General features: G+C 39.2%; 1 protein-coding gene across 1 annotated transcript; it reads right to left on the bottom strand.

The window, feature by feature from the left end:
- On the bottom strand, positions 1–26,614 carry LOC106080948 (uncharacterized). The gene is made up of 3 exons (XM_013242576.2): positions 26,597–26,614; positions 26,082–26,302; positions 1–349 (listed from the first exon to the last, which is right to left on the bottom strand). The coding sequence occupies exons 1-3, from the start codon at positions 26,612–26,614 to the stop codon at positions 1–3; spliced, it is 588 nt and encodes a 195-aa protein (XP_013098030.1).

The following is a 26,614-nucleotide window of genomic DNA, read 5'->3' as shown; positions in this document are numbered from 1 at the left end:
TTAATGTGAGGGAGCTCCATATGAAGAACTTGGCGCCGAGGGTGCTGAAGGTGCCCCATAATCGCCAGATGGTGCTGGAGCAATACTGTTGGGATATGGTCCAGTTTCTTCCTTCTGGGTCTTGTAACGAATGAAATAGACTTCGGGTTTGCTGGGTTGTGTTGGTGCCGGTGTTGGAATAACAATATCGGGCTGCTCCTCTGGCTTCTTGACCAACACATAGACCAAAGTCTTCTCCTCGTTTTGTGGGAAGGCTGGAATGATGGGTGCAGTGGGTGCGGGTGGTGATGGCGCTTTAATGAAGACAATCTTATAGTGCTTTTGTGGAGGAGGCACCATAATTGGTTTTCTGAAAATACAAAGAGGGGATTACGGAGATTAATTAAAGAGTCAAAATATTTTTGGAGTTTCTCTTTCGAGACGAGCTCAATAATCGGAGATTTTTAAGAGTATTTTACTACATTTCATATTCTTTTTATAATAATTTTGCTAAGCTAGAATGGAGTGAATTTATAATTAACAAGCACAAGCGTGCTAAGTTCGGCCGGGCCGAATTTTATATACCCTTCACCATGGATCGCATTAGTCGAGATCTATGCGCGGTATCTCTTTTTAGACAAACATGGAGTATTGAATAAGAACTGTTATGCTATTGGAGCTATATCAAGTTATAGTCCGATTCAGGCCATAAATGAATGCTGAACATTGTAGAAGTCATTGTGTAATATTTCAGTCTATTCGGATAAGAATTGCGCCTTGTAGGGGATCAAGAAGTAAAATCGGGAGATCGATTTATATGGGAGCTGTATCAGGCTATCGACCAATTCAGACCATAATAAAAACGTAGGTTGATGTTCATGAGAGGATCCGTCGTACAAAATCTCAGGCAAATCGGATAATAATTGCGACATCTAGACGCTCAAGAAGTCAAGATCGCAGATCGGTTTATATAACCAAAGAACAATGGTACAAAAAAGATCAGTTCCCCGGCGGTAGGGTCTATGCACGAAATGATCTAGCCCATGCACGAAATGATCTTGCTTGACATGGAGGCTAGGTATGAGTGGCAGTCCTTTACAAACTCACTTAGACAATTTCAAGTCCATTGTGATACCACAGTAGCGACAGACCAAAGCTTATGATGGGAATCGAATTCACGATCAGCGCACAGGTAACCCGAGCGCGCTACCAACTCGACTACTTGGACGCCCGACACGGGGGCTAACCTATCGCCAAAATATGATGTAAAATTCGTTTTCTGCTTTCAATTGTCACCGTTCTCAAGCTATTTCGTGAGTCGTGATTGCAGGCTCTTTTCAAGATAGAACATCATCCACCCTGAGGACATTTTTACCCGTTTTTCTGATTTATCCAGAGCCTTAAGAGTATAAATTTCTATTCTTTCATCGGATACACCTCAAATTTGAAGTTACACAGACGTTTTCATCTTATTGCTTAGAGCAAGTTGAAATTAACTTTGTGAAGAGTGTCGTTTGATTTTATGCCAACCTAGCCATTTCGCGAAATATGCTGCGTTAGTGAACAATTCGCAAATCTTTCGAAAGAGCCATTTGTTGAATTTTAACCCGTTCATAGATTCTAATGGATTTATGCGAATGAATTGAAGATAAGATAGTCTTCCACTCTTACTTATGACTAAAGATTACCCAAAACTCTATTCCGTACGATTCCACGGAACATTGAAGAAACTCGTTGATATCAAGATTAATGAAACAAGAATTTTGGGTCCCTAGGTTAAAGAATCTCGTTAAAACCGTTATCAACAATTGCAGTGCATGTGTTTTGTTTCGCAAGAGAACTGTCGGCCAAATTGTGACCCCACTTCCCCCTGAGAGAACCACACTATTTCGCTCTTTTATATAAACTGGAGTAGATTTTGCAGGCCCCTTCGATATTAAGACCTACATTGAAAGGAGCGTAATACCAAAAAATACGTGTTTGTGTTTTTCGAGTAACGCGATTCTTGACATTTCATGGTAGAGATCAATGACATGTTATTCGAATGCTTTCTGGTAGCGTTTACCCGATTTTTCTCTCGCAGATGGTGTCCCTCTCGGATATTTTCCGATAATGGAACCTCTTTTCTTAGGAGCTTCCAATGTTCTTGGTAAGCACAATTTAATTCCTCGATTAAGGCAACACTAATTTCACAAAATGCCTTCTGGTTATTGCGAAGGAAATTTTTTCCCCCTGGTGCTCCCAAATGGATGGCTTATGGTAGGCAGATGTAAACAGTTTTAAAACTCATCTAAAGAAAATGTCACATACCCAGAGATTTACTTTCGAGGATCGAAGCTTGCTTAAACTCTAGGCCCCTGAGTTCAATGAGTGATAATATCAACGATCTGTCCCCTTTAACCCCATAACTCTTTCTAATAGGCTCAGCTCTGCTTTCCCCACCGGAACCCGACATGACTACTCACATCTTTTGTTATGTGAACAGATGGCAGAAACTGAAGTTCCTTCATCACTTTTTCGCCAGACGTTGGAAAAAGGAGTATTTAGTCGAATTCCATAAATGAAATAAGTGGGAATATACCCAACCAGATATTGCTGTTAATGACATGGTCTTTGTCAGAAAGGACAATTTGCCTACGCATGAGTGACAATAGGGCAGATTTGAGAAAGTATATTCAGGCCCTGACAATAAGGTGGGAGCTGTTGACTAGGCCCATTGTCAAACTCATACTTCTACCTATGTCAACCGACAATAAACCCCAATAAACGAAGCTTCCAGAGAGGTATCCAAGTGATCTTAAGCGACTGCAGTTGATCTTATGGCCCAACCACTTTATATGTCTTTGTGTGACTGTGCATGCCCATGGATAACATGTGAAGTTACGTCTACCAGCTCACCCCAATTCCTAACTCCGTAAAACATAGTGACTGCCCGTGATCATAAATGACCCTGAAACTGCCAAACTATAAAACGGACTGAGTCTGGTATACTTCTGTCGTCATTTAAGGAGAAAATCAGATTAAAAGATATCGCCAGCCTTGTGTCCCAAGACGACAACCATTGCTACAGTTGCTGGAGTACTTTGTCATATCAACACACACTCCCAGCTCCCTCAGGATCCCGAGATTTTAAGTCGGTGTACTTAGCCATCTCCGGGAGTACTAAACCAGGCCTACACGAAAGCCTCAAGTTCCAAGATGAAAACCAGACCCGATGAATGCGGAGTACTTATCTAGGTCACCACCTTCTATACCTCACACAGGACAGCGAAGACTTTCATCTTTCTATGTCTCTACAAGTCTGCTTTTCTGAGAGGAACTCTTCTCTCGCGTGGGTTATGTCAGCTAGTGGAGGCAACTCATCTTTACATTGGCGCCCGTGCAAAAACCTCCGATAAGTGAGCAGTATTAACTTAAACTCTTTATACCCTCCACCATAGGATGGGGGTATACTCACTTCGTCATTCGAAATATTTGTCTTAGACTCCCTAGGGTTTATGTAATATACTCTTGATTGTTATGACATTTTAAGTCGATATAGCCATGTCCGTTCCTCTGTCTGTCCGTCCGTCTGTCGAAAACAAGCTATCTTTCGAAGGAGTGAAGTAAGTCGTCTGAAATTTTGCAAATATACTTCTTATTAATGTAGGCCGGAAGGGATTGTAAATGGGCCAAATCGGTCCACATTGATATACAGCTCCCATCTAAACCAATTTGCAGAGTTTAAAGAGTAATTTAGTTTTTCTAAAAACAGGTCTTTAATTTTTTCTTTCTTAAGGATACAGTGTGAAATTTCCGTAGTCTAAAAACGTTTACTGCCAAACTGCGTATCCTCAGTCATGATTTCTATTATTCTCACTATTATTTCTACAATACATATTTGTATTCATTACATTCCTCAACCTAATGGTAAACTCGCAAATAAGACTCATGAATGAAATAAAATCGCAGTTAACTTATGACCTTTTTCGGTCTTTTTCTTCCGCAAATTGAATTGTGGAAATGGTGTACTCTAATATAAGATTTCTGGATTAATGCTTGACTTTTTCTACACTTTCAAATACATATCATCATACAGTTTGTCATCCATAAAAGTGTTGAAATTCAGGAAGTTTTATTTTCCCAATGCAGCAGTTGCCATTCACTCGAACAATGCAATGGTATGAAGTGATATGTGTTCCACTTAATATTTTGAAGGCAAAGTAAAGAAGTCATTTACAAAAGAAACTCTTTGCAACATTGGGCTCTTAACACCCTCTCCAAGGCACCCCTCTCATAATCCTTTTGCCGGTTATTTGAGCCATACCCATGAGTCTTCAGTGCAAATACTGAAATATTAAAAAAATTTTTGTCCAAATGTCTGAAATTTTTGTTTTTTTTTCTCAAAATTTTCCATAGCGGAACAGAGAAATTTAAACTAAACCAAGTTGTGTGGGGCACTGAAGCATGTCCGAGTGTATTATCCCATTTTGTATGTAACCAAAAGCGGTAATTAGGCTTTAAATTTAAATGGAAAAATACCACATCACGGTGTGGAGCTGTCATAATGCTAACGGCTCCCATGGTGTACGAATCATGCCATGTTATGCTTACCATACGAGAGTACGTTTAAATAAATTAAGCTTTTAATTTCATTTTGCTTTGGCTTTTTGATTTTTAAAACATTTTGTTTTTATTTAATGAATGTTTAATTAATGTTGCTGTGGTTGAGAATTGGCCCACAATGGGGTGGTACAAAACATTCCTAAGTTGAGAAATGACAAGTATTTGGGGATTTGTTATGTTATGAGAAATCTCTGGTAAGATTTGGTGCTTTGGAAATGCGGACGAACAGGCAGTGAAAGAGAAAAATATAAAAACGTTTTCATTGAGTCAATGGGTAGGTTTTTATACCATTTTGTGAAAAACTCTGCAACCCTCGTAGGATGAAATTTCTATGAAATTTTCTGTAATTACAAAATTTCCCTGAAACTTGCTCTCTAAAGACGAAATATTCTGCAAATATTCTCAAATATTGAAATATTTAAAAAATTTTCTCTAATTTCAAAATTTTCTTTAAATTTTGTCCAAAGATAAAATTTCCATGATATTTTTTCCACATATCAAAAGATATCTATGAAATTTTCTGATAAGACAAAATTTCCATGAAATTTTCTGTAATTACAAAATTACCTTCAAACTTCCCATAAAGACAAAACTTCCCTCCCGGTACGGGATAACATCATACAGGGTGGAATCTTGAGCTCCGATCTGAGAGGTGTTCCTATGTAGTTATCACAAGAAGCTTAGCTACCAGCTCAGCTGAGAGCTACCGGTCTTGTCCACGGGTTGCGAATAATGGGATGCTTCGTTTACGGTATAGCTGCAACTGCAGTCGCGAACAATCAGCGGTATCGAGTGTAGAGTCTCAGTGAGAGGCAGGGCGGCGTCGGCTCTTGTTTAAATGCCGAGTGCCCATGATGCTCGATATAACAAAGCGACCTCCACATGCTATGTGGCTACAACAACAACAACATTGCCCCAAAACGTCCTCTCTAAAGACAAAATTTCCTGAAAATTTTATCTAAAATTGAAAATTTTCAAGTTTTTTTTGCCTGTTAATGATCTCGCCATTAAATTTCACAATTTTTGTTTGTTTCCCTTTCGAGACGAGCTGGATGATCGGAGATGTAAATGGAAAAGGAAAGCCAAAGATAGCAACACACACCAACCACTATGGGACGCGTTTCGTCTTCTTCAACCATATTAGGGGTGATGACTTCAAGGGTCGTTTGTTGATATGTTGTATTTCAATCGTATTAATAGCGAAAACGCATCTATGATACATTTACCACATTAACCAAGCTCGAGCAAAAAAAAAAAAAACATTGAAATGTTCAAGAAATGTCCCCTAATTTCAAAATGTTCTCTAGAGATAAAATTTCCATGAAATTTTCTCCACATATTTCATATAAGGCAAAATTTCCGTGACACTTTTACATTTCCTCTAATTACAAAAGTTTCTCAAAATTCCCTCTAAAGACAAAATTTCCCTGAAACTTGCTCTCGCAAAAACAAAATTTTCTCTAATATTAAAATTGTTCAGAAGTTTCCCTAATTTCAAAATTTTTGTCTCAATTTTCTGCAAAAACAAAATTTCCATGAAAATTTCTAAAAAGAGATTTTGCGGAAATTTTGTCTAAACACAACATTTCTTCTAAATTTTCCTTGGACTTTGTTAAAATTTTCAAATTTCCCTGAATTTTTGCTTAAAGAAAAAATTTACCTGAAATGCCTCTAAAGACAGAATTGCTCTGAAATTTTTTCTAAACACAAAATTTCTTTGGAATTCCTCTAAAGACCAAATTTCTCTGACATTTCCTCTAAAGACCAAATTTCCCGAAAGTTTCCTCTAAAATTACCTTTAACATTTTTCTAGAGAGTACCGCTGCTTAAAACCAACCAGTCATGGTGGTCACCGGAGCTGTAGGTACTAAGGAGAGAGACCAGTACTCTTTTTTATAACGCCGGAAGAGAGAGAGAGAGAACAGCTGAGGGCTGGGACGAAGAATAGAGAGAGAGAGAGAGAGAGAGCCCAGCTAAGGGCTGGGATGCATATCATGAGGCCCTTGTCAAGTTGAAGAAGGAGACGAGGAATTTCTGGGCGAAATTCTGTAGAGAATTGGAAAGTTTTGGTCAGGCATTAAGGCTGCGCAAAGTGCTCTCGAAGTATCCAAGCATGCTTTGCTCCCAGAGGAGGGAGGACGGGACTTACACCAGAGACGGTGGAACTTCATAGAGATGCATTTTACGGGCGACCAGGAAGAGGACGAGATATCGCCGTATCTGACGGTTTTATTCCGGCACTGCTGCAGGAGTTCCTTGGAGTCACACTGCCCAGGATAGAATGGGGTTTTCGGGCGAGCCTGGCATGTTTCTTCATACCAAATGCATGGAGGGGGTTCAAGTTGTTCAATATCCACAAGGTGAGAAAAACAAACCACTGTTATAAGAAGGATTATTTATAGGCCTATTAGTCTGTCATCGTTTTTTGCTCAAAACACTGGAAAGACTGATAGACCTAAAGGTGAGAGAGGGAGTGACGCCGGAGAACTTGGTGGAAGTGGGACTTCAGTAACTTGGAGGTAGGATCGATAATCGCCGAACGGGAATTCACCCTGTAATCTCCAAATGGACAAATATGCTTTCTGGAGAGATTATTAATGCGAATCTGGGAGATTCGCAGACAGAAAAACGGGTGACAAGAGAAATTCCTCTTCACCATGAAGGGGAATTCTCGCCGATAACATGAAGATAGAATCAAAAGTCAAAAGTAAATAATATGCTTTGTGGCAGGCTTATTAATGTGAATCTTGGAAATTGTGTGGTTAGAAGGCATGTGACAAGAGGAACGCCCCAGGAAATAATGCTTTCGCCGATTCTGTGGAACTTCGTGATGAATGAAATTCTGTTGGATCTCAGCGCAGATGGCTTGAAGATAATCGCTTATGAAGACGACGTAGGGATGCTGGCCCGAATTCTGTTGACGATAAGTGATATCATGGAAGGTTTACTAAGGACTGCAATGTTGTGTAGGGTATCAAAAGGTCGGCTTTGTCCGTCTTTTTGACCCCTCCTTACTTGTTTTTAAAAAAAATAATGGACTTGTTTGAACATTTTTATGGTAAAAATAAAACTGCGGTGTTTGCGTTGTTTTTGGCAAAAAACTCATCACACCACCGCAAATACAAGAGGTACATGAGCTTGAATATTTGCGGTGATAGTTGAAATTCGTTCGCTTTATTCCGATACATACACATACACATCAGCACCACCGCAAAATCATCTATAGCGACTGAGTTCGAATCCTGTCGAGAACATCAAGAACAATTTTTCAGCGGTGCTTTATGAGGAACTATGCCATTTGAAACAAGTAAAAGCGTACTAAGTTCGGCCGGGCCCAATCTTATATACCCTCCACCATGGATCGACACCTCTTTTAAGGCAAACAAAGGATAAAAGAAAAGAATTGCAATGTTATGACTCATTTCGGGCCATAATTGAACTGAATATTGGAGACTATGGTAAAAATCATTGTGTAAAATTTCAGCCAAATAGGGGAGCTGCATTAGGCTATAAACCGATTCATGTCATTTTCGACACGCATATTAAAGGTCATAAGAGAAGCCGTTGTACAAATTTTCAGCTAGATCGGATAATAATTGCGTCCTCTAGTGGCTCAAGAAGTCAAGACCCCAGATCAGTTTATATGGCAGCTATATCAGGTTATGGACCGATTTGAGCTATTTTTAGCACAGTTGTTGAAAGTCAGAATAAAACACCTCATGCAAAATTTCAGCTTAATCGGATAATAATTGCGTTTTCTAGAGGCTCAAGAAGTCAAGATCCCAGATCGGTTTATATGGCAGCTATATTAGGTTATGGGCCGATTTGAACCATTCTTAATACAGTTGTTGGAAGTCATAACAAAACACGAATATTTCAGCCAAATCGGATAGGAATTGCTCCCTCTAGAGGCTCATGAAGTCAAGACCCAAGATCAGTTAATATGGAAGCTATATCAGGTTATGGACCGATTTGAACTATTCTTTGCACAGTTGTTGAAAGTCATAACAAAACACCTCATGCAAAATTTCAGCTTAAACGGATAATATTTGCGTCCTCTAGAGGCTCAAGAAGTCAAGACCCCAGATCGGTTTATATGGCAGCTATATCAAAAGGTGGACAGATATTGCCCATTTACAATCCGACTTAAAATGTCATGACGATCAAGAATATATATACTTTATGGGGTCTTAGACGAATATTGCGAGGAGTTACAAACAGAATGACGAAATTAGTATACTCCCATCCTATGGTGGAGGGTATAAAAATGGAATGGCAGCTATGGTCAAAACAGGTGTCGCACTGCGGCACGACTTTCAGACTCGGCCATAGAAAGAAGGCCCCTTATCTTTAAGCTTAAACTTGAATGAGACAGCATTAATTAAAATGTGAGAAGTTTGCCCCTCTTCCTAAATGGAATATTCATGGGAAAATTTGTTTTTTTTTTGCAAAATTTTTTAGAAATTTTTTCTAAGCACAAAATTTTTCAAAAATTTTCTTTAAGACAAAATTCGGTTCAAAATTTTCTCTCAAGGCAACATTTCGCGCAGTGTATGGAAGGTATATAGAATATAGTCCTGTTTGACTAAACTTTTTTTTACTTGCTTCATTTGCCTTGTCTTGGATTTTTTTTTTTTTCTTTTTTCTTAAAATAGGTTCAACCCATATGTTGTGCTTCACCTCCATAAGACTTAAATTACCAATCTAAATATTGCACCATTTTAGACACACTTACCCTTATGAGGCATATAACTTCGATTTAAAAATACATTGTCCTCAAACATGCAGACATAAAGAATACAATCACACTCTGGACAGAAACCATCAAATCAATTGGTATGAAGCCCCATATCCCATTGACTTTATTTCCAATATTCCGGCATCCATCCATCCACAATGTGTTGCTATGTTATGTACTTTATCAGCAGCCTACCAACAACTGTCACCTGATTTACGACATTTCCTAGGCTTTCTCTATTTTCGAATTTTCAAAAAAATGCTCATAAACAGTCCTAGGGACAATTTTTGAATGAAATCTTGTTAGCCAGGCACATCACTTTCAGTTAACAGGCCATCACTTAAAAAAGCGGAACAAAATGAAAACAACCTTTCAAAAATCGAAAGGCTCAAAAATGTTACATTGAATGAATGAATGAATGAATGGCTGAGTTGATGGAACAGTAGCTGGCAGCCAAGTGGCTGTTTACGTTACCGTACATAGTCATCTTGTTATTATTTTTATTATGGAATTGAAAGGCAGCCCAACAATGATAACAACAGACAAAAACTTGAACAATGGTGGTAATGGTAATACCAAAAGCGACAACCGCAACAAAAGGCCATAGTAATTGCATTTGACCACCATGCGAAACTCTTCTTCGGCTACAAGTTTGGGGAAGACAACATGATTTGTCGATTAGCCATGGCTGGTGCATGGTCCAGCAGCGTCAATGAAATTACCATGCTCATCAACAACACCATTGACCATCATCATCATAATGATAGACATCCTCAGCATTGTCGCCTGTGTTTCATGATTTAGAGGAAATGTTGCCTTTAAACGACAGTGATGATTATGATGATGATGATGTTGATATGATAGGGGCCAACAACTGCCCAACACTCTTACCTCCAAAAAAAATCATTGTCTATTGCCATTAATATGAAGGCAGGACTACATTGTTAGGCCGCCAACCAACAAACATTCAAAATCCAAAGAGCGAATGTACAAACACTCCATGCTTTTGGGCCCCACTCAACCTCATGGCCATAAAGTAAAGTTTTTATCCATTGTGGCCAAAAGCGAAACACAAGTAGTAAAAGTTCAATGAAACGGTCCGGGTCATACATTAAGATACAAATCAAACATTTTGGCCATTCAGCAGCAAGCGGCAGCAACAGCAACACAAAAACATCAACAACAGAACAAAAATTGTAGGCACTAAAAATCTTTCCATTGCTGTTTGAAGAAGAGGTCAAAAAAAGGCCTTGTAACTAAAGTCAACATTTTTTTACGCAACCAAAAGGCCTTCTTTGTTTGTTATATGCAACCATGCGTGGCGAGGTCAAGTTGCACAAAAACTTAAGTAAAACCCCAAGGTTCAAAGGTCAAGAATTCGTGGGATAAGAAAATAAGTTGTTATAAATTCGGCTAGTTTTTGAGATGCTGGCATTGTTAGAATTTGGTACTTACTTTTGTGCAAAAGAAAATTTTTACCTCAAGCACCTTTGAATGAGTTCTAAATAGGAGGACTCGTTCATCCTGCCACCATGCCAGTGTCTCATATGGTTTCATAGTGGATACACAGTAAATCATTTTAGTGTTAACTCCACACATCCTATCGAACATTCTACAGAAGGAGTAGGAGGCTCATTCGGCCTTCCGACTTTATTCCTCTCAATTACTCTTCAAGGACAGTTTAAAATCAAGGACTAGACCTAGGTATATCGCCTGCCTTGACCACTGTAGAGTGATGTCAACCACAGACGGGAGTTAATATCCTGTATCTATATTTCCCAGTGAAATTCACCAGCTCCATCTTGCTTGGGTTCATACTCAAAACTTTCATTGTGGTCCACCTCCATAGATGTCCTAGTTCATCCTTCATCCATACCTTGTAGCCAACCTTGACAGTCTTCTCACAGAAATTTCAATAATCTCGTTGATCGTGCATTCGACAGACAGACAGTCTTTAAAGGGTTGGGTTAGGTTAGATTGGCAGTCGACCAAGTAGCCGAGCACGCTATAAACTCGGCTACTTGGTCAACCCTATAAAGAGCCTAAAATCAATATTTTCTGCCGACGGAAGGACAACTGAAAAGTCCAAAAAAAAATTCTTAAAAAAACACATTTCTCCTAAGCCACCATAGCGCAGAAGTTGATATGTCCATCTTTGGCGAAGAGTGTCTGGGTTCGAATCCTGGCAATAACAGAAAATTTTTTCAGCGATGGTTACGATGGTACCTACTAAAGCTGGCGACATTTGTGAGGTACATTGCCATGTAAAAACTTATCTCCAAAGAGGTGTCACTATGCGGCACGCAGTTCGGTCTTGGCTACAATAAGGAGGTCCCTTATCATTGAGCTTAAAATAAATCGGACAGCACTCATTGATATGTGAGAAATTTGTCCCAGTTCCTTAATGGAATGTTCATGGGAAAATTTGCATTTGCATTGCTTTTATACCCACCACCGAAGGATGGTGGATCAGCGTAAAAATCTAGGACGATGTAGCCATGTGCGTCCGTCTGTCAGTCCGTCTGTCTGTTAAAATCACGCTACAGTATTTAAAAATAGAGATATTGAGCTGAAACTTTGCACTGATTTTTTTCTTGTCCATAAACAGGTTAAGTTCGAAGATGGGCTTTAGCGCACTATATCTTGATATAGCCCCCATATAGACCGATCCTCCGATTTAGGGTCTTAGGCCCATAAAAGCCACATTTATTATCCGATTTTGCTGAAATTTGGGGCAGTAATTTGTGTTGGACCCTTCGACATCCTTCGTTAATTTGGCTCAGATCGGTTCAGATTTGGATATAGCTGCCATATAGACCGATCCGCCGATTTAGGGTCTTAGGCCAATAAAAGCCACATTTATTATCCGATTTTGCTAAAATTTGGGATAGTGAGTTGTGTTAAGCTCTTTGACATCCTTCGTCAATTTGGCTCAGATCGGTCCAGATTTGAATATAGCCGCCATATAGACCGATCCTCCGATTTAGGGTCTTAGGCCCATAAAAGCCACATTTATTATCCGATTTTGCTGAAACTTGAGACAGTGAGTTGTCCTAGGCCTTTCGACATCTTTTTTTTAATTTGGCCCTCATCGGTTCAGATTTGGATATGGCTGCCATATAGACCGATCCTCCGATTTAGGGTCTTAGACCCATAAAAGCCACATTTATTATCAAATTTTGATGAAATTTGGGACAGTGAGTTGTGTTAAGCCCTTCGACATCTTTCTTTAATTTGGCCTTGATCGGTTCAGATTTGAATATAGCTGCCATATAGACCGATTTCTGTATTTAAGGTTTTGGGCCCATAAAAGGCGCATTTATTGTCCGATGTCGCTGAAATTTGAGACAGTGAGTTTAGTTAGGCTCTTCGACGCCCTTCGTCAATTTAGCCCAGATCGGTCCAGATTTGGATATAGCTGCCATATAGACCGATCTGTCGGTTTTAGGTTTTGGGGCCATAAAAGGCGCATTTATTGTCCGATGTTGCCGAAATTTGGGACAGTGCTTTGTGTTAGTCTCTTCGACATTTTTCTGCAACTTGGCCCAAATCGGTTCAGATTTGAATATATCTGCCTTGTTGACCGATATCTCGATTTATGACTTGGCCCCTTAGAAGGCGCATTTATAATCCGATTTCACTGAAATTTCACACAGTGACTTATGTTAGGCTTTTCGACATTCGTGTCGTATACAGTTCAGATCGGTTTATTTTTATACCCTCCACCATAAGATGGGGGGTATACTAATTTCGTCATTCTGTTTGTAACTACTCGAAATATTCGTTTGAGACCCCATAAAGTATATATATTCTTGATCGTCGTGAAATTTTATGTCGATCTAGCCATGTCCGTCCGTCTGTCCGTCCGTCCGTCCGTCCGTCCGTCCGTCCGTCCGTCCGTCTGTCTGTCGAAAGCACGCTAACTTCCGAAGGAGTAAATCTAGCCGCTTGAAATTTTGCACAAATACTTCTTATTAGTGTAGGTCGGTTGGTATTGTAAATGGGCCATATCGGTCCATGTTTTGATATAGCTGCCATATAAACCGATCTTGGGTCTTGACTTCTTGAGCCTGTAGAGTGCGCAATTCTTATCCGATTGGAACGAAATTTTGCATGACGTGTTTTGTTATGATATCCAACAACTGTGCCAAGTATGGTTCAAATCGGTCTATAACCTGATATAGCTGCCATATAAACCGATCTTGGGTCTTGATTTCTTGAGCCTCTAGCGTGCGCAATTCTTATCCGATCAGAATGAAATTTTGCACAACGTGTTTTGTTATGATATCCAACAACTGTGCCAAGTATGGTTCAAATCGGTCCATAACCTGATATAGCTGCCATATAAACCGATCTTGGGTCTTGACTTCTTGAGCCTCTAGAGTGCGCAATTCTTATCCGATTGAAATGAAATTTTGCACGACGTGTTTTCTTATTATATCCAACAACAGTGCCAAGTATGGTTCAAATCGGTCCATAACCTGATATAGCTACCATATAAACCGATGTTGGGTCTTGACTTCTTGAGCCTCTAGAGTGCGCAATTCTTATCCGATTGGAATGGAATTTCGCACGACGTGTTTTGTTATGATACCCAACAACTGTGCCAAGTATGGTTCTAATCGGTTCATAACCTGATATAGCTACCATATGAACCGATCTTGGGTCTTGACTTCTTGACCCTCTAGAGGGCACAATTCTTATCCGATTTGAATGATTTTTTGCACGAAGTATTTCGTTATGATATCCAACAACTGTGCCAAGTATGGTTCAAATCGGTTCATAAACTGATATAGCTGTCATATAAACAGATCTGGGGATTTGATTTCTTGAGCTTCTAGAGGGCGCAATTTCTATCCGATTTGGCTGAAATTTTGCATGACGTATTTTATTTTTACTTTCAACAACTGGATCAAATAAGGTTCAAATCGGTTCATAACCTGATATAGCTGCCATATAAACCGATCTGGGATCTTGACTTCTTGACCCCTAGAGGTCGCAATTATTATCCGATATGCCTGAAATTTTGTACGTTGGATCCTCTCATGACCATCAACAAACGTGTTTATTATGGTCTGAATCGGTCTATAGCCCGATACAGATCCCATATAAATCGTTCTCTCTATTTTACTTCGGGAGCCCCAATGGGCGCAATTCTTAACGCAACATATAATTTAATTTTGGTCCGAACCGGACCATATCTTGATATCGTTTTAATAGCAGAGTAACTCTTTTCTTATATCCTTTTTTGCCTAAGAAGAGATGCCGGGAAAAGAACTTGACAAATGCGATCCATGGTGGAGGGTATATAAGATTCGGCCCGGCCGAACTTAGCACGCTTTTACTTGTTAGATATAGCTACTGTACTTATTAGTATTTGGTCCAAATCGGAACATATTTCGATATAACTGCTATGGGACATAAGGTATGCCATTTTCACCGGACTTTGATGAAAGGTGGTTTACATATATATCCGAGGCGGTGGGTATCCAAAGTTTGGCTCGGCCGAACTTAACGCCTTATTTCTTATTCTTTCACTAATCCGTCTCTGCCTTCAATTCATCACTCTACATGTCCAACAGTGGCTGGTTCACAACATAATGTATTGTCATCGTATCATCATTGAACAAACTTTATTATCGATTGTCCTATTTTACCCCCCGACCCCCCTCAAACAATTTAATAGCAGCTTAGTTGAACATAAATATTTGAAATGGAGAGGATGGCAAAACAAAAAATCCCAAAAAAAAATCTACAAACCATAGAAAATTCCCAACTTCTATAACCAACGTAGAGCTTCAGCTTTAAGGAGCTTGAGGGAAAGACAAAACGAAAACCAAAACAACAAGCAACAAGCAACTGGAAAACAATCAAGCAAAATTTAAAATGAATAATTGATATGTTATTTGCTAGCAATTTGTTATAGAAATACAATCAATAATCGCATTGCAATGACGGACAGAATGAGCCAGGCAATGAATGAATGGATGAATGTAATTCTCTCCATTCGCCTCAAGCCACATCACATCAGACAGGGGCTAACAACACAGCCAAACATCAACAGACGCTTTAAAACAAAAAGACATAGACTTGCGGTTTTTTGCTTGCAGACATTTACAAAAAACACTTTCAATTTCCATGAATTTCATGGATATGTTATGTTTCCCCAACAACAACAACAACAACAAAGGCATTTATTTTACTGCGAAAAACAGAATTCGTAACAATTTCCTAAACCATATTGGTTGTGAAGTCAGGCTTAAAAATTTGTTGTTTGTAATATGGAATGGTCATCGTTGTGGCTAGTGACGTTCTACCACAATTTATTTCAGATCGATAGCTTTGAAATATATATTGGCGGCAATAATGATTAATCTTTTGACAGGTTTGCGTCGTTTTGAATTTTTGAAGCAATTGGCATCCATCAATGTATGTTGTATGTCATCGTACATTTAAAGGAATATAGCTAACATGAAATCTTAATTCATATTAAAAAGTCTGGTTCATTTTGTTATTCAATGAACCCATTTTTCATTTTTATACCCTGCACCCTATGATGGGGGTATACTAATTTCTTCATTCTGTTTGTAACACATCCACATATTGATCTGAAACTCAACAAAGTACATTTGCTTAAGTAAAAAAATTGCGCTTAAGCGAAACTTGAGGGAAAGAACCTTCCATTTTTTGGTGTCATTCAATGCAATTGAATTCGTTTAAGCGAAAATCGCTTAACCGAAAATACGGTTAAACTGAAAAAGTTTTTACACCCCAAATTGTGTTTTCACATGAAACTGAAAACGAAAGTGAAAAAGTTATCTCTATGGGAAACTATCTGAAAGTAATGAAATTCGCAAAAACTTTTTAAAGGCTCTACTAAGAATTGCTTCTTTTCAACTCAAGTTACTTCATACATTATTAGTACTTTGACTTTAAAATTCGCGTGCATTTATGCTTATATCGCTTAACTGGAAACACATTTTTTCATTTTTATACCCTGCATCCTAGGATGGGGGTATACTAATTTCTTCATTCTGTTTGTAACACATCTACATATTGATCGGAAACCCAACAAAGTACATTTGCTTAAGTAAAAAAATTGCGCTTAAACGAAACCTATATCGCTTAACTGAAAACGAATTGCACTTCTCCCAACTACACTTAAGTGAGAATTACGGATAAGTGAAACCAAATCGACGTATTTTTAGCGTTTCACTTATCCGGTTTCGACTGTATATTCTTATCCGCCTTGATATTCTATGTCAATGTAGGTATGTCCATCCATCCGTCTGGCACTCCTTCCCCCAATCCTTCCGTCTGTGAAAATCACAATGGCGTCTAAACGAATAATGCAATTCGCTTGAAATACTGCACAAATACTTCCTATAGATGTAGGTCGTTGGGCCAAATATTTAAATGTAGCTCCCATATAAACCGATCTTTCGATTTTACATCTTGAGCCACTAGAAGGAGCAATTCTTATTAAATTTGGCTGAAATTTTGCATAATGACTTCTACCATGACCTGCAAAAAAAAACCTAAAACAGCTTCCATATACACTGATCTCCAAGTTTGACTAGTTGAGCCCCAGAGGGAACAATAATAATTCGATTGGGATGAAAATTTAAACCTGATATTTTTATACCCTTCGCCATAGGATTGGGGTACACAAACTTCGTCATTCTGTTTGTAACGCTTCGAAATATTGGTCTAAAATCCCATAAGGTGTATATTTTCTTGATCACTGTGAAATTGTAAGTCAATCCAGAAATGTCCGTCCGTCTGGCCGTTTGTCTGACCCAAGCACGTAAACTTTCGAGGTAATGATGATAGGCACTACAAATTTCGCAGAAATACTTTCTATTAGTGTATGTAGGTCGGTTGGGATTGTAAATGGGCCATATCGATCCCTGTTTTGATACAAATCCCATATAAATCGAGTTCCCGGCTATAATTCTTGAGCCTCTAGAGGGCGCAGTTTTGCACATCGATTTGTGCTATGACTTCCAATATATGTACCAGATATGTACTGAATCGGTTTTTAACCCGATATTTTGCTCGAATAGCATAGCAATTCTTGTTTATCCTATGCTTGCCTAGAGGAGGCCACCATAGCGCAGAGCTTAGCATGTCCGCCTATGACTCTGATCGCCTGGGTTCAAATCCTGGTGAGACCATCAGAAAAAAATTTTCAACGGTGGTTTTCCTCTATGGGAAAACCATATCGATCCCTGTTTTGATACAAATCCCATATAAATCGAGTTCCCGGCTATAATTCTTGAGCCTCTAGAGGGCGCAGTTTTGCACATCGATTTGTGCTATGACTTCCAATATATGTACCAGATATGTACTGAATCGGTTTTTAACCCGATATTTTGCTCGAATAGCATAGCAATTCTTGTTTATCCTATGCTTGCCTAGAGGAGGCCACCATAGCGCAGAGCTTAGCATGTCCGCCTATGACTCTGATCGCCTGGGTTCAAATCCTGGTGAGACCATCAGAAAAAAATTTTCAACGGTGGTTTTCCTCTCCTAATGCTGGCTACATTTGTAAGGTACTATGCCATGTAAAACTTCTCTCCAAAGAGGTGTCGCACTGCAGCACGCCGTTCAGACTCGGCTATAAAAAAGAGGCCCCTTATCATTGAGCTTAAACTTGAATCGGACTGCACTCATTAATATGTGAGAAGTTTGCCGCTGTTCTTTAGTGGAATGTTCATGGGCAAAATTTGCATTTGCATCCTTGCCTATGAAAAGATATCGGCAAAAGAACTTGACAAATGCGATTCAAGGTGGCGCGCTTTTACTTGTTTAACCTACAATCGAAGGACGGAGGGTAGTTTACTGGATGCACAAAAGGGTAATTATACCAATACTAACGTACGCCTCGAAAGATTGGTAGACTGCGTCGGAGAAAAAGTGCATATTCAGGACTTTACAACAGGTTCAGATCACTATTGTCTTGGCATAGGTAGACCTTGGCATGGGTGGGAACCACGCCACCTAGGCAACTTTCCAACTGTTTTAAGAAAACATTTCCTCGGCTCGGTCGAACGAAGCACACTTCTATTTGTTTTAGGTTAAGATGCTAGATAATAAAAATAATTTTTCAAAAAATAACAATTAGACAGTCATCAATGAAGTAAAATAAGCATCGGTAGGATGTTTAAAATTGGAGAATCCAGGTCGCAACAAAAGATAGCTTTTACTGCGAAGAAGTAGAAAGGAGGTCAGTATGGTTTTCCATATCATTACGGGACACACTCAATAGCCACTTTGGCCAAAGCAATTGTCTGTTACCCAAGGCACGTAAAAACAATGTTAGCTAGAAACACACGCAAATATACCATAGAGTGAGAGATGACCGAAAGTTTTAGTAATGTGTGGATGTTGTTTTCAATTCGGTTGTCGAATAAGCAGCACTCAGATGAGTGTCATATGAATCCAAAGCAAACAGAGGAATGAGACATCCAGTTTTGTTGAGCTGCATAGATACACTTCGTTGCTTTTTTGCACTTGCTTTTTATTTTTGGATGAGCATTGTTTGTGTCAGTGACGTCTGTCTCTCACACACTCAAATCTGCCACTCAATAGCCACTTTGGCCAAAGCAATTGTCTGTTACCCAAGGCACGTAAAAACAATGTTAGCTAGAAACACACGCAAATATATCATAGAGTGAGATATGCCCGAAAGTTTTAGTAATGTGTGGATGTTGTTTTCAATTCGGTTGTCGAATAAGCAGCACTCAGATGGGTGTCATATGAAGCCAAAGCAAACAGAGGAATGAGACATCCAGTTTTGTTGAGCTGCATAAATACACTCCGATGTTTTTTTGCACTTGCTTTTTATTTTTGGATGAGCATTGTTTGTGTCAGTGACGTCTGTCTCTCACTTTTGAACAGATGGAGACAGACAGCACGTCTCCATCTGTTCAAAAGTGAGAGACTTACTTCCAGATACGTCTTCTTGATGTACGCAGGATAAGTTATTGAACGAGCCAAATTGGACCATATTTGGATAAAGGGTCTGCCGATAAAGGGTCTAATACCCATGAATGCTTTATTTTTATCCGATTTCACTGAAATTTGAAAAAGTTGGTAGGTCTCCCGCCATTCGTCCCAAATATGTTTCGAAACGGATTATATGCTGCCATACAGACCAAACTCCTGATAAAGAGTATGAAGCCCAAAAAGCTTTATTTTTTATTCGCTGAAATTTGCCGAATTTGGGTGCATAAGATATCCAATTTTCACCGGATTTTGACGAAGGGTGGTTAACATATATACCCGAGGTGGTGGGTATCCAAAGTAACGCCATTTTACTTGTTTTTAAGATGGCTTGCTGGTGTTCTCTGATACTAACATCGTCATTCCGTTTGCAACTCATCGAAATAATGATCTGAGACCCAAAAAAGTAAGTAAGTCTGTACGTCCATCTGCCTGTCTGTCTGCATGCTAACATTCGAAGGAGTAAAACTAGGTGGGATTCAAGTTTTGCTCAAACACTTCCTATTAGTGCACGGACGTGACTTGAATCCCCTTTGAAGTTTAAATGCTGTCGAAGAGGTTTTTGCATCTTTCTCTTTGGGATAATTTCCATAATTTAGGGTAGTGTGAATATCTGCTCAATTGTGGATTTACCAGACATGAAGCCACAATGATAAGTACATGACATATGTAATATGCGTATGGGACATAGTATGCTGAGGTACTAATCATCGGGTATGGGTTCTTCCAGTAGCATTCTAACAGACGAACTAATCCATACGGCTCATTACCTGCATACATATTTTTCCATAAACATTCCATTAAGGAACCCAAAAAAACTTCTCTCATATCAAAGAGTGCAGTTCTATTCAAGTTTTTTTAGTTCAATGATATGGGACCTCCTTTTTCATGGTGAGTTCGAACGGCGTCCCGCTAAGCGACACTACTTGCTAGAAAAGTTTTAACATGTCTGTATACCTTACAAATGTCGTTAGCATTTGTAAGAGGGTAACCACAGCAGAAAATTTTATTCTTATGTTCATACCGGGATTTAGGCTCAGGTGTTCGGGATCGTAGGTGGGCATGCTAATTTCTGCGCCACGGTGACCACCATACGCCTCATTAGGGGTCTTAGCGGCCTTGTTATTCTTAAACAGGCCTACTGGAATGATTACCATAGGTTTTTATACTTTTCACCATAGGCTCACTGGAATGATTACCATAGGTTTTTATACCCTCCACCATAGGATGGGGGAAGACGAATTTCGTCATTCTGTTTGTAACTCCTCGAAATATTCTCCGCCGTCGTTCCGTCCGTCGGTCTGTCGAAAGCACGCTAACTTTCGAAGGAGTATATCTAGAAATTTTACACAAATACTTCCTATTAGTGTAAGTCGGTTGGGATTGTAAATGGGCTACTTCGGTTCATGTTTTGATATAGCTGCCATATAAACCGATCTTGGGTCTTGACTTCTTGAGCCTCTAGAGGGCGCAATTCTTATCCGATTTGGCTGAAATTTTGCATGAGGTGTTTTATTATGACTTTCAATAACTGTGCTGAGTATGGTTAAAATCGGCCTATAACCTGATATAGCTGCCATATAAACCGATCTTGAATCTTGACTTCTTGAGCCACTAGAGGGCGCAATTCCTATCCGATTTGGCCGAAATTTCGCATGAAGTGTTTTATTATGACTTTCAATAACTGTGCTGAGTATTGTTAAAATGGGCCCATAACCTGATATAGCTGCCATATAAACCGATCTTGGGTCTTGACTTCTTGAGCCTCTAGAGGGCGCAATTCTTATCCGATTTGGCTGAAATTTCGCATGAAGTGTTTTATTATGACTTTCAATAACTGTGCTGAGTATGGTTAAAATGGGCCCATAACCTGATATAGCTGCCATATAAACCGATCTTGAATCTTGACATCTTGAGCCACTAGAGGGCGCAATTCTTATCCAATTTGGCTGAAATTTCGCATGACGTGTTTTGCTATGACTACTAAAAACTGTTCTTAGTATGGTTCAAATCGTTCCATAACCTGGTATAGCTGCCATTTAAACCGAGCTTGAATTTTGACTTCTTGAGCCTCCAGAGGGCGTAATCATTATCCGATCCCATGACCTTCGACATAAGTGTCAAATATGATCGGAATCGGTCTATAGCCTGATTACTCGAATTGGCCGAAATTTTACGCAACGACTTCTACTATGGTCTCCAACATTCAGTTTAATTATGGTCCGAATCGGACTATAACGTGATAAAGCTCCAATATTATAGCAATTCTTTTCTTTTATCCTTTGTTTGTCTAAAAAGAGATATCGGGAAAAGAACTCGACAATGCGATCTTTGGTGGAGGGTATATAAGTTTCGGCCTGGCGGAACATAGAACGCTTTTACTTCGTGGTTTTCTCTAGGCAAAATGTTATATCCATATCCTAAGTACGCTTGAGAGTCTTTGGTATGCAATGGGTAGGGGACTCATTCGTCTGCAGTTGCAAGGTTCCAATCATCAGATATACGATCTTTCAGACAGATTCCACCCTATGAGCTGATACATATGCTATATCACGTTGCCAGTCTCCTGGCTTAAATAGCTCAGCTTGCAGGTTATTGTCTCCAATGATTGCTGGTTGGTTAAGACTTTGTCAAATTTCTTAAAGCAGGGAGTTATTGGCACGCCATAAAAGCCGCCAAAATGGGGTGGCAGGCTATGCAACGGAAATCATAAAAACATATTTATGCTTTCCTCACATGATTACGGAGGATAAATATGAGCTCCATAGCTAACAGTCTTGAGATGGCAATAATTTAAAATTATTGCAATTTAAATTATTACCAATAGGAGGCCTGCAGCGAATGCAGCAAGCAGTCTAGCCTAATAGTCAGCTAGATAGTCATCAGGCTAACCACTCCACTAACAGGTGATTTTCTTAGCTTACTGGTAATTTTTTTTTGCTTTTCTTTTGACAGTGCGATCAACACTTCTGCTATACATGCATATGTGTGTCAAACACCACAAAACGTCTGTTAACACAGTTTTTCTTTAGCGATTTGTCGTTGTCTTCATCATTTGCCAAGCGCTCGCGTGGTCTTGAGATGTTGCATGCTGCATGCCTCGGATTAACCATTGCATATTAATGTTAATTCAAAATTGCATCAGTTGGCGGTTTGTTGGTTTTCGCAAAACATTGACTCGTTTAAATCAGAATGATTAGACAGGTGTAGTGATTAGTCAACTAAAGCTTATATAATGCATAATAATCCGAAGCTTGAACGAATGGGAGATAGGTGTGATAAAAATGTAACGAGGATATTAATTAAGGACGAGTGGCTGGATCCTACCTTATAACAAAATTTTCAAAACCACAATATCTTGGAATTGAGAGCACCAATTTAAACGGGCTTGCGGGTTCTAGTCTAGGACATTCTCGTTATATCATCCCCTGGTCGGCTTAGTATATGACCCAATCAAGTTCATTTGCTCTTCCGGATTTCTACATCGACAAGGGTAGTGTTTGTTCTAATTTGCACTACTACACTTGAAATACGATTTGGTCAGAGAATTCGAAGTTTTTTGGTAGGCAGCGATTTATAAAAACTTGAACTTTGCGTGTAGTGGCTTGTGTCAAGCTCAAATAAGAAAGATCTCACACTATTGTTGAAGATTCTGAACTTTGTTAGGTTCAAGAAAGTCACTTTCAGCCTTATTGATACGTTCGCGGATACCTGCTTTCCATCCTCCGTGCCTTGTAGTTTTGCTGTCAAGAAAGGTAAAGTTGTCTACATGCCAAGATGCACACCTTTCTCGATCTCGAAATGTCGGTTCTCTTTTCCATTGAAACGCACTGAAATATTTGCATTGCTTTACAGCTCCCTTAGCGTCACGATCATTTCTGGAATGCCCTCATTCAACAGCGTGCTCCACATACAGCTTCGCCAAACTGTGACAAAAACCCGCTTGAAGTCGACGAATAAAAGGTTAGATGAGAATTGAGCTCTGCAGACCCTTCAATGTTTATATGCTAGGAGTTGATGTGGTTGGCACCAGAACAACCTGGCCAGAAACCTACCGGCCAAAATGGAGTCAAGTGCAGGCGAAATACGCTAAAGCAGAAGACTTGTCATTATCTTATTTATTGGGTTTAGCAATGTAATATTTTCCATTTTGTACACTAAGGTGAGGTCACGCTTCTTTGGGATCGTAACCATGATTCTCTTCTTTCATTTTGTTCGGACAGAGTTTTTATCCCAGGCCTCTTTGATTATTGGGATGATTAATAAATGCAATGAGGTGTGAGCCATACCTCAACAGTTCGGCAGGTACGTTATCCGGGCCGGCTGACTTGCCGTTTTTGAGGGACACCAGGACGGCCTCAAATTCTTTGTAGTGGGTTTCGGCGCACTGGAAGATAAAAGTCAGAGCTTGCATCCTCAGCTGCTGGTCTTTCCATGCTAAAAAAATCAGCACCATCGCTATAATTTCTGTTCGGGTGTTGTTATTGGATCTTGAATTCTTGAGCCTCTAGAGGGCGCAATTCTCGTCCGATTTGACTGAAATTATGCACGTAGTGTTTTGGTATCAGTTCCAACAACTGCACTGAGTATGGTTTAAATCGGTTCATGGTTTGATATAGCTGCCATATAAACCGATCTTGGGTCTTGACTTCTAGAGCCTCTAGAGGGTGCAATTCTTGTCCGATTTGACTGAAATTTTGCATGAGGTGTTTCGTTATGACACCCAATAACTGTGTTAAGTATGGCGTAGATCGGTATAGAACCTGCTATATCTGCCATATAAACCGATCTGGGATCTTGACTTCTTGAGCCTCTAGAGGGCGCAATTCAACATACGTGTCAAATATGGTCTGAATCGATCAATAGCTTGATACAGCTCCCATATAAACCTATCTCCCGATTTTGCTTCTTGAGCCCCTACAAGGCGCAATTCTTATCCGAATGAACTGAAATGTTACACAATGACTTCTACAATGTTCAGCATTCATTTATGGTCCGAATCGGACTATAACTTGATATAGCTCCCATAGCATAACAGTTCTAATTCAATACTATTTGTTTGCCTAAAAAGAAATACCGCGCCCAGAACTCGACAAATGCGATCCATGGTGGAGGGCATTTAAGATTCGCCCCGGCCGAACTTAGCACGCTCTTACTTGTTGTTATTGCCTTTGGCTTTCTATTTTTGCCGCTTATTTGTTATATTAATATTAGCTAAATTTTCCTGAATCCCATTAGGAAAATATTTTTATTAAAAAAAAGTAAAAAGGCGTTAAGTTCAGCCGGGTAACCACCCGAACTTTGGATATGCACTACCTCCGGTATGTATATAAACCACCTTTCGTCAAAATCCGATCAAAAATGCATATCTTATGCCACATAGCAGCTATATCTAAATATATTCTGATTTAGCCCAAATACTAATAAGAACAAGTCATTGTTAAATTTTGTATAACAAAATATTGATCTTTTTAGTAGCTATAACTAAAAATAAACCGCGCCATATTCGACACGGATGTCGAAAAACCTAACATAAGTCACTGTGTCAAATTTCAGTGAAATCGGATTACCAATGCGCCTTTTATGGGCCCAAGACTTTGAATCGAGATATCGGTCCATATGGCAGCTATATCCAAATCAAGACCGATCTGAACCAAATTGACGAAGGATGTCGAAGCGCCTAACACAACTCACTGTCCCAAATTTCAGCAAAATCAAATAATTAATGGTGCTTTTATGGGCCTAAGACCCTAAAGCGGCGGATCGGTCTATGAGCTGGCTATATCAAGATATAGTCCGATATAGCCCATCTTCGAACTTAGCCTGCCTATGGACAAAAAAAGAATCTGTATAATGTTTCAGCTCAATATCTCTATTTATTAATACTGTAGCGTGATTTCAACAGACAGACGGACAGACATACGGGCATGGCTAGATCGTCTTAGATTTTTAAGCTGGTCAAGAATATATATATTTTATAGTGTCGGAAATATTTCGATGTGTTGCATACGGAAAGACAAAATGAATATACTCCCATTCTTCGGTGGTGGGTATAAAAACTTAAGTATTAACGAAAATAATAAAAGATTTAAGGACTTGATCTTTTCTCTTTTTATTTTGGAATAATCGCAAGATGGACTCCACAAACAAGAGGACAAATTTTTGAGTCCACCTCTTGCAAATTTCAAGAAAAATTTAGTATGACATTCAACAACTGTGCTAGTTTGGGTTGAAATCGGCCATAACCTGGTATGGCTGTCATATAACCGAACTGGGGTCTTGACTTCTGGAGAACTCCCTCAGACTTGTCAAACCGATTTCTTTCAGGATTTGGTAAGAATTGTCGTATCTCTCGTCCGACTATGTGCTGACATGTCGGACGCCAGACATAGTCGGATCATATTTTTAGCTAGGATATTGTAAATTTGTCCAAAGAGGTAATATATCTCAAGACCCTACAGTTTCTGGGACAAGTCCCACATATATTTATAATATAGCTCATATTCATCAGGATGGGCCAGGAACCCCTTTGGGCATTCGTTGCTATCGAACTCCAAAAGCAGTTGTATGTATATTTGAGTTTATGGAATAATTTTAGGTGGGTAACAAAAAATAGATTTTTAATTTCCCCATAAATTGCGGCATAGCCCAAGTTTTGTTAATGTGAATAATTAAACCACATTTTCACTTTTAATCCACAAAAACATCCTAATAATGGTCCTTTTCTTATAATTTTTTTCTGCAAACTTACCTAGGTGCTTGATACTCTGGCTCTGGTGGTGGAACATGGACATAGACATGTTTGTGTATCACAGGCGCTTGTTGAGGTGGTCCATAGACGGGTGCAGGAGCACCATAACCGCCGCTTGGCACACTAGGCGAATAGCTGCTGGGTGGTGGAGCTGAATAACTATCACGAGGGGGCTCTGGCCGGGCCATACCCATGCCAGCAGCGCACAATACCACAAAAACCTAATTGATGACAAAACACAATAGAAACACATAAGAATTTTAAAACTCCTTAAAAAATATATATTTTGAAATCCTTTGTTATGATCCAAGGCAAGAGTAGGATTTTTTAATTAAACACAGATTTTTGTCTTTGAATTGTAACACTAGAGTTTTTTTTAATAATTTCCTTATCATTATTTTTTTTTTAATATTCGATTTCAGAACACTGTGCAATTGTTTCTTTAACCATAGTTGTTTCAGTTTTTATTTGTTTATAACAATATCCATTTTATTAAATTTTTTTAACACACATACCACACAATAAGGCTTCAT

This window comes from Stomoxys calcitrans, chromosome 3 (assembly GCF_963082655.1).
Source record: "Stomoxys calcitrans chromosome 3, idStoCalc2.1, whole genome shotgun sequence".
Lineage (NCBI taxonomy): Eukaryota > Metazoa > Arthropoda > Insecta > Diptera > Muscidae > Stomoxys > Stomoxys calcitrans.
Note: the sequence above shows the minus strand (reverse complement) of the source record. Positions and strands in the feature narration are given on the sequence as shown.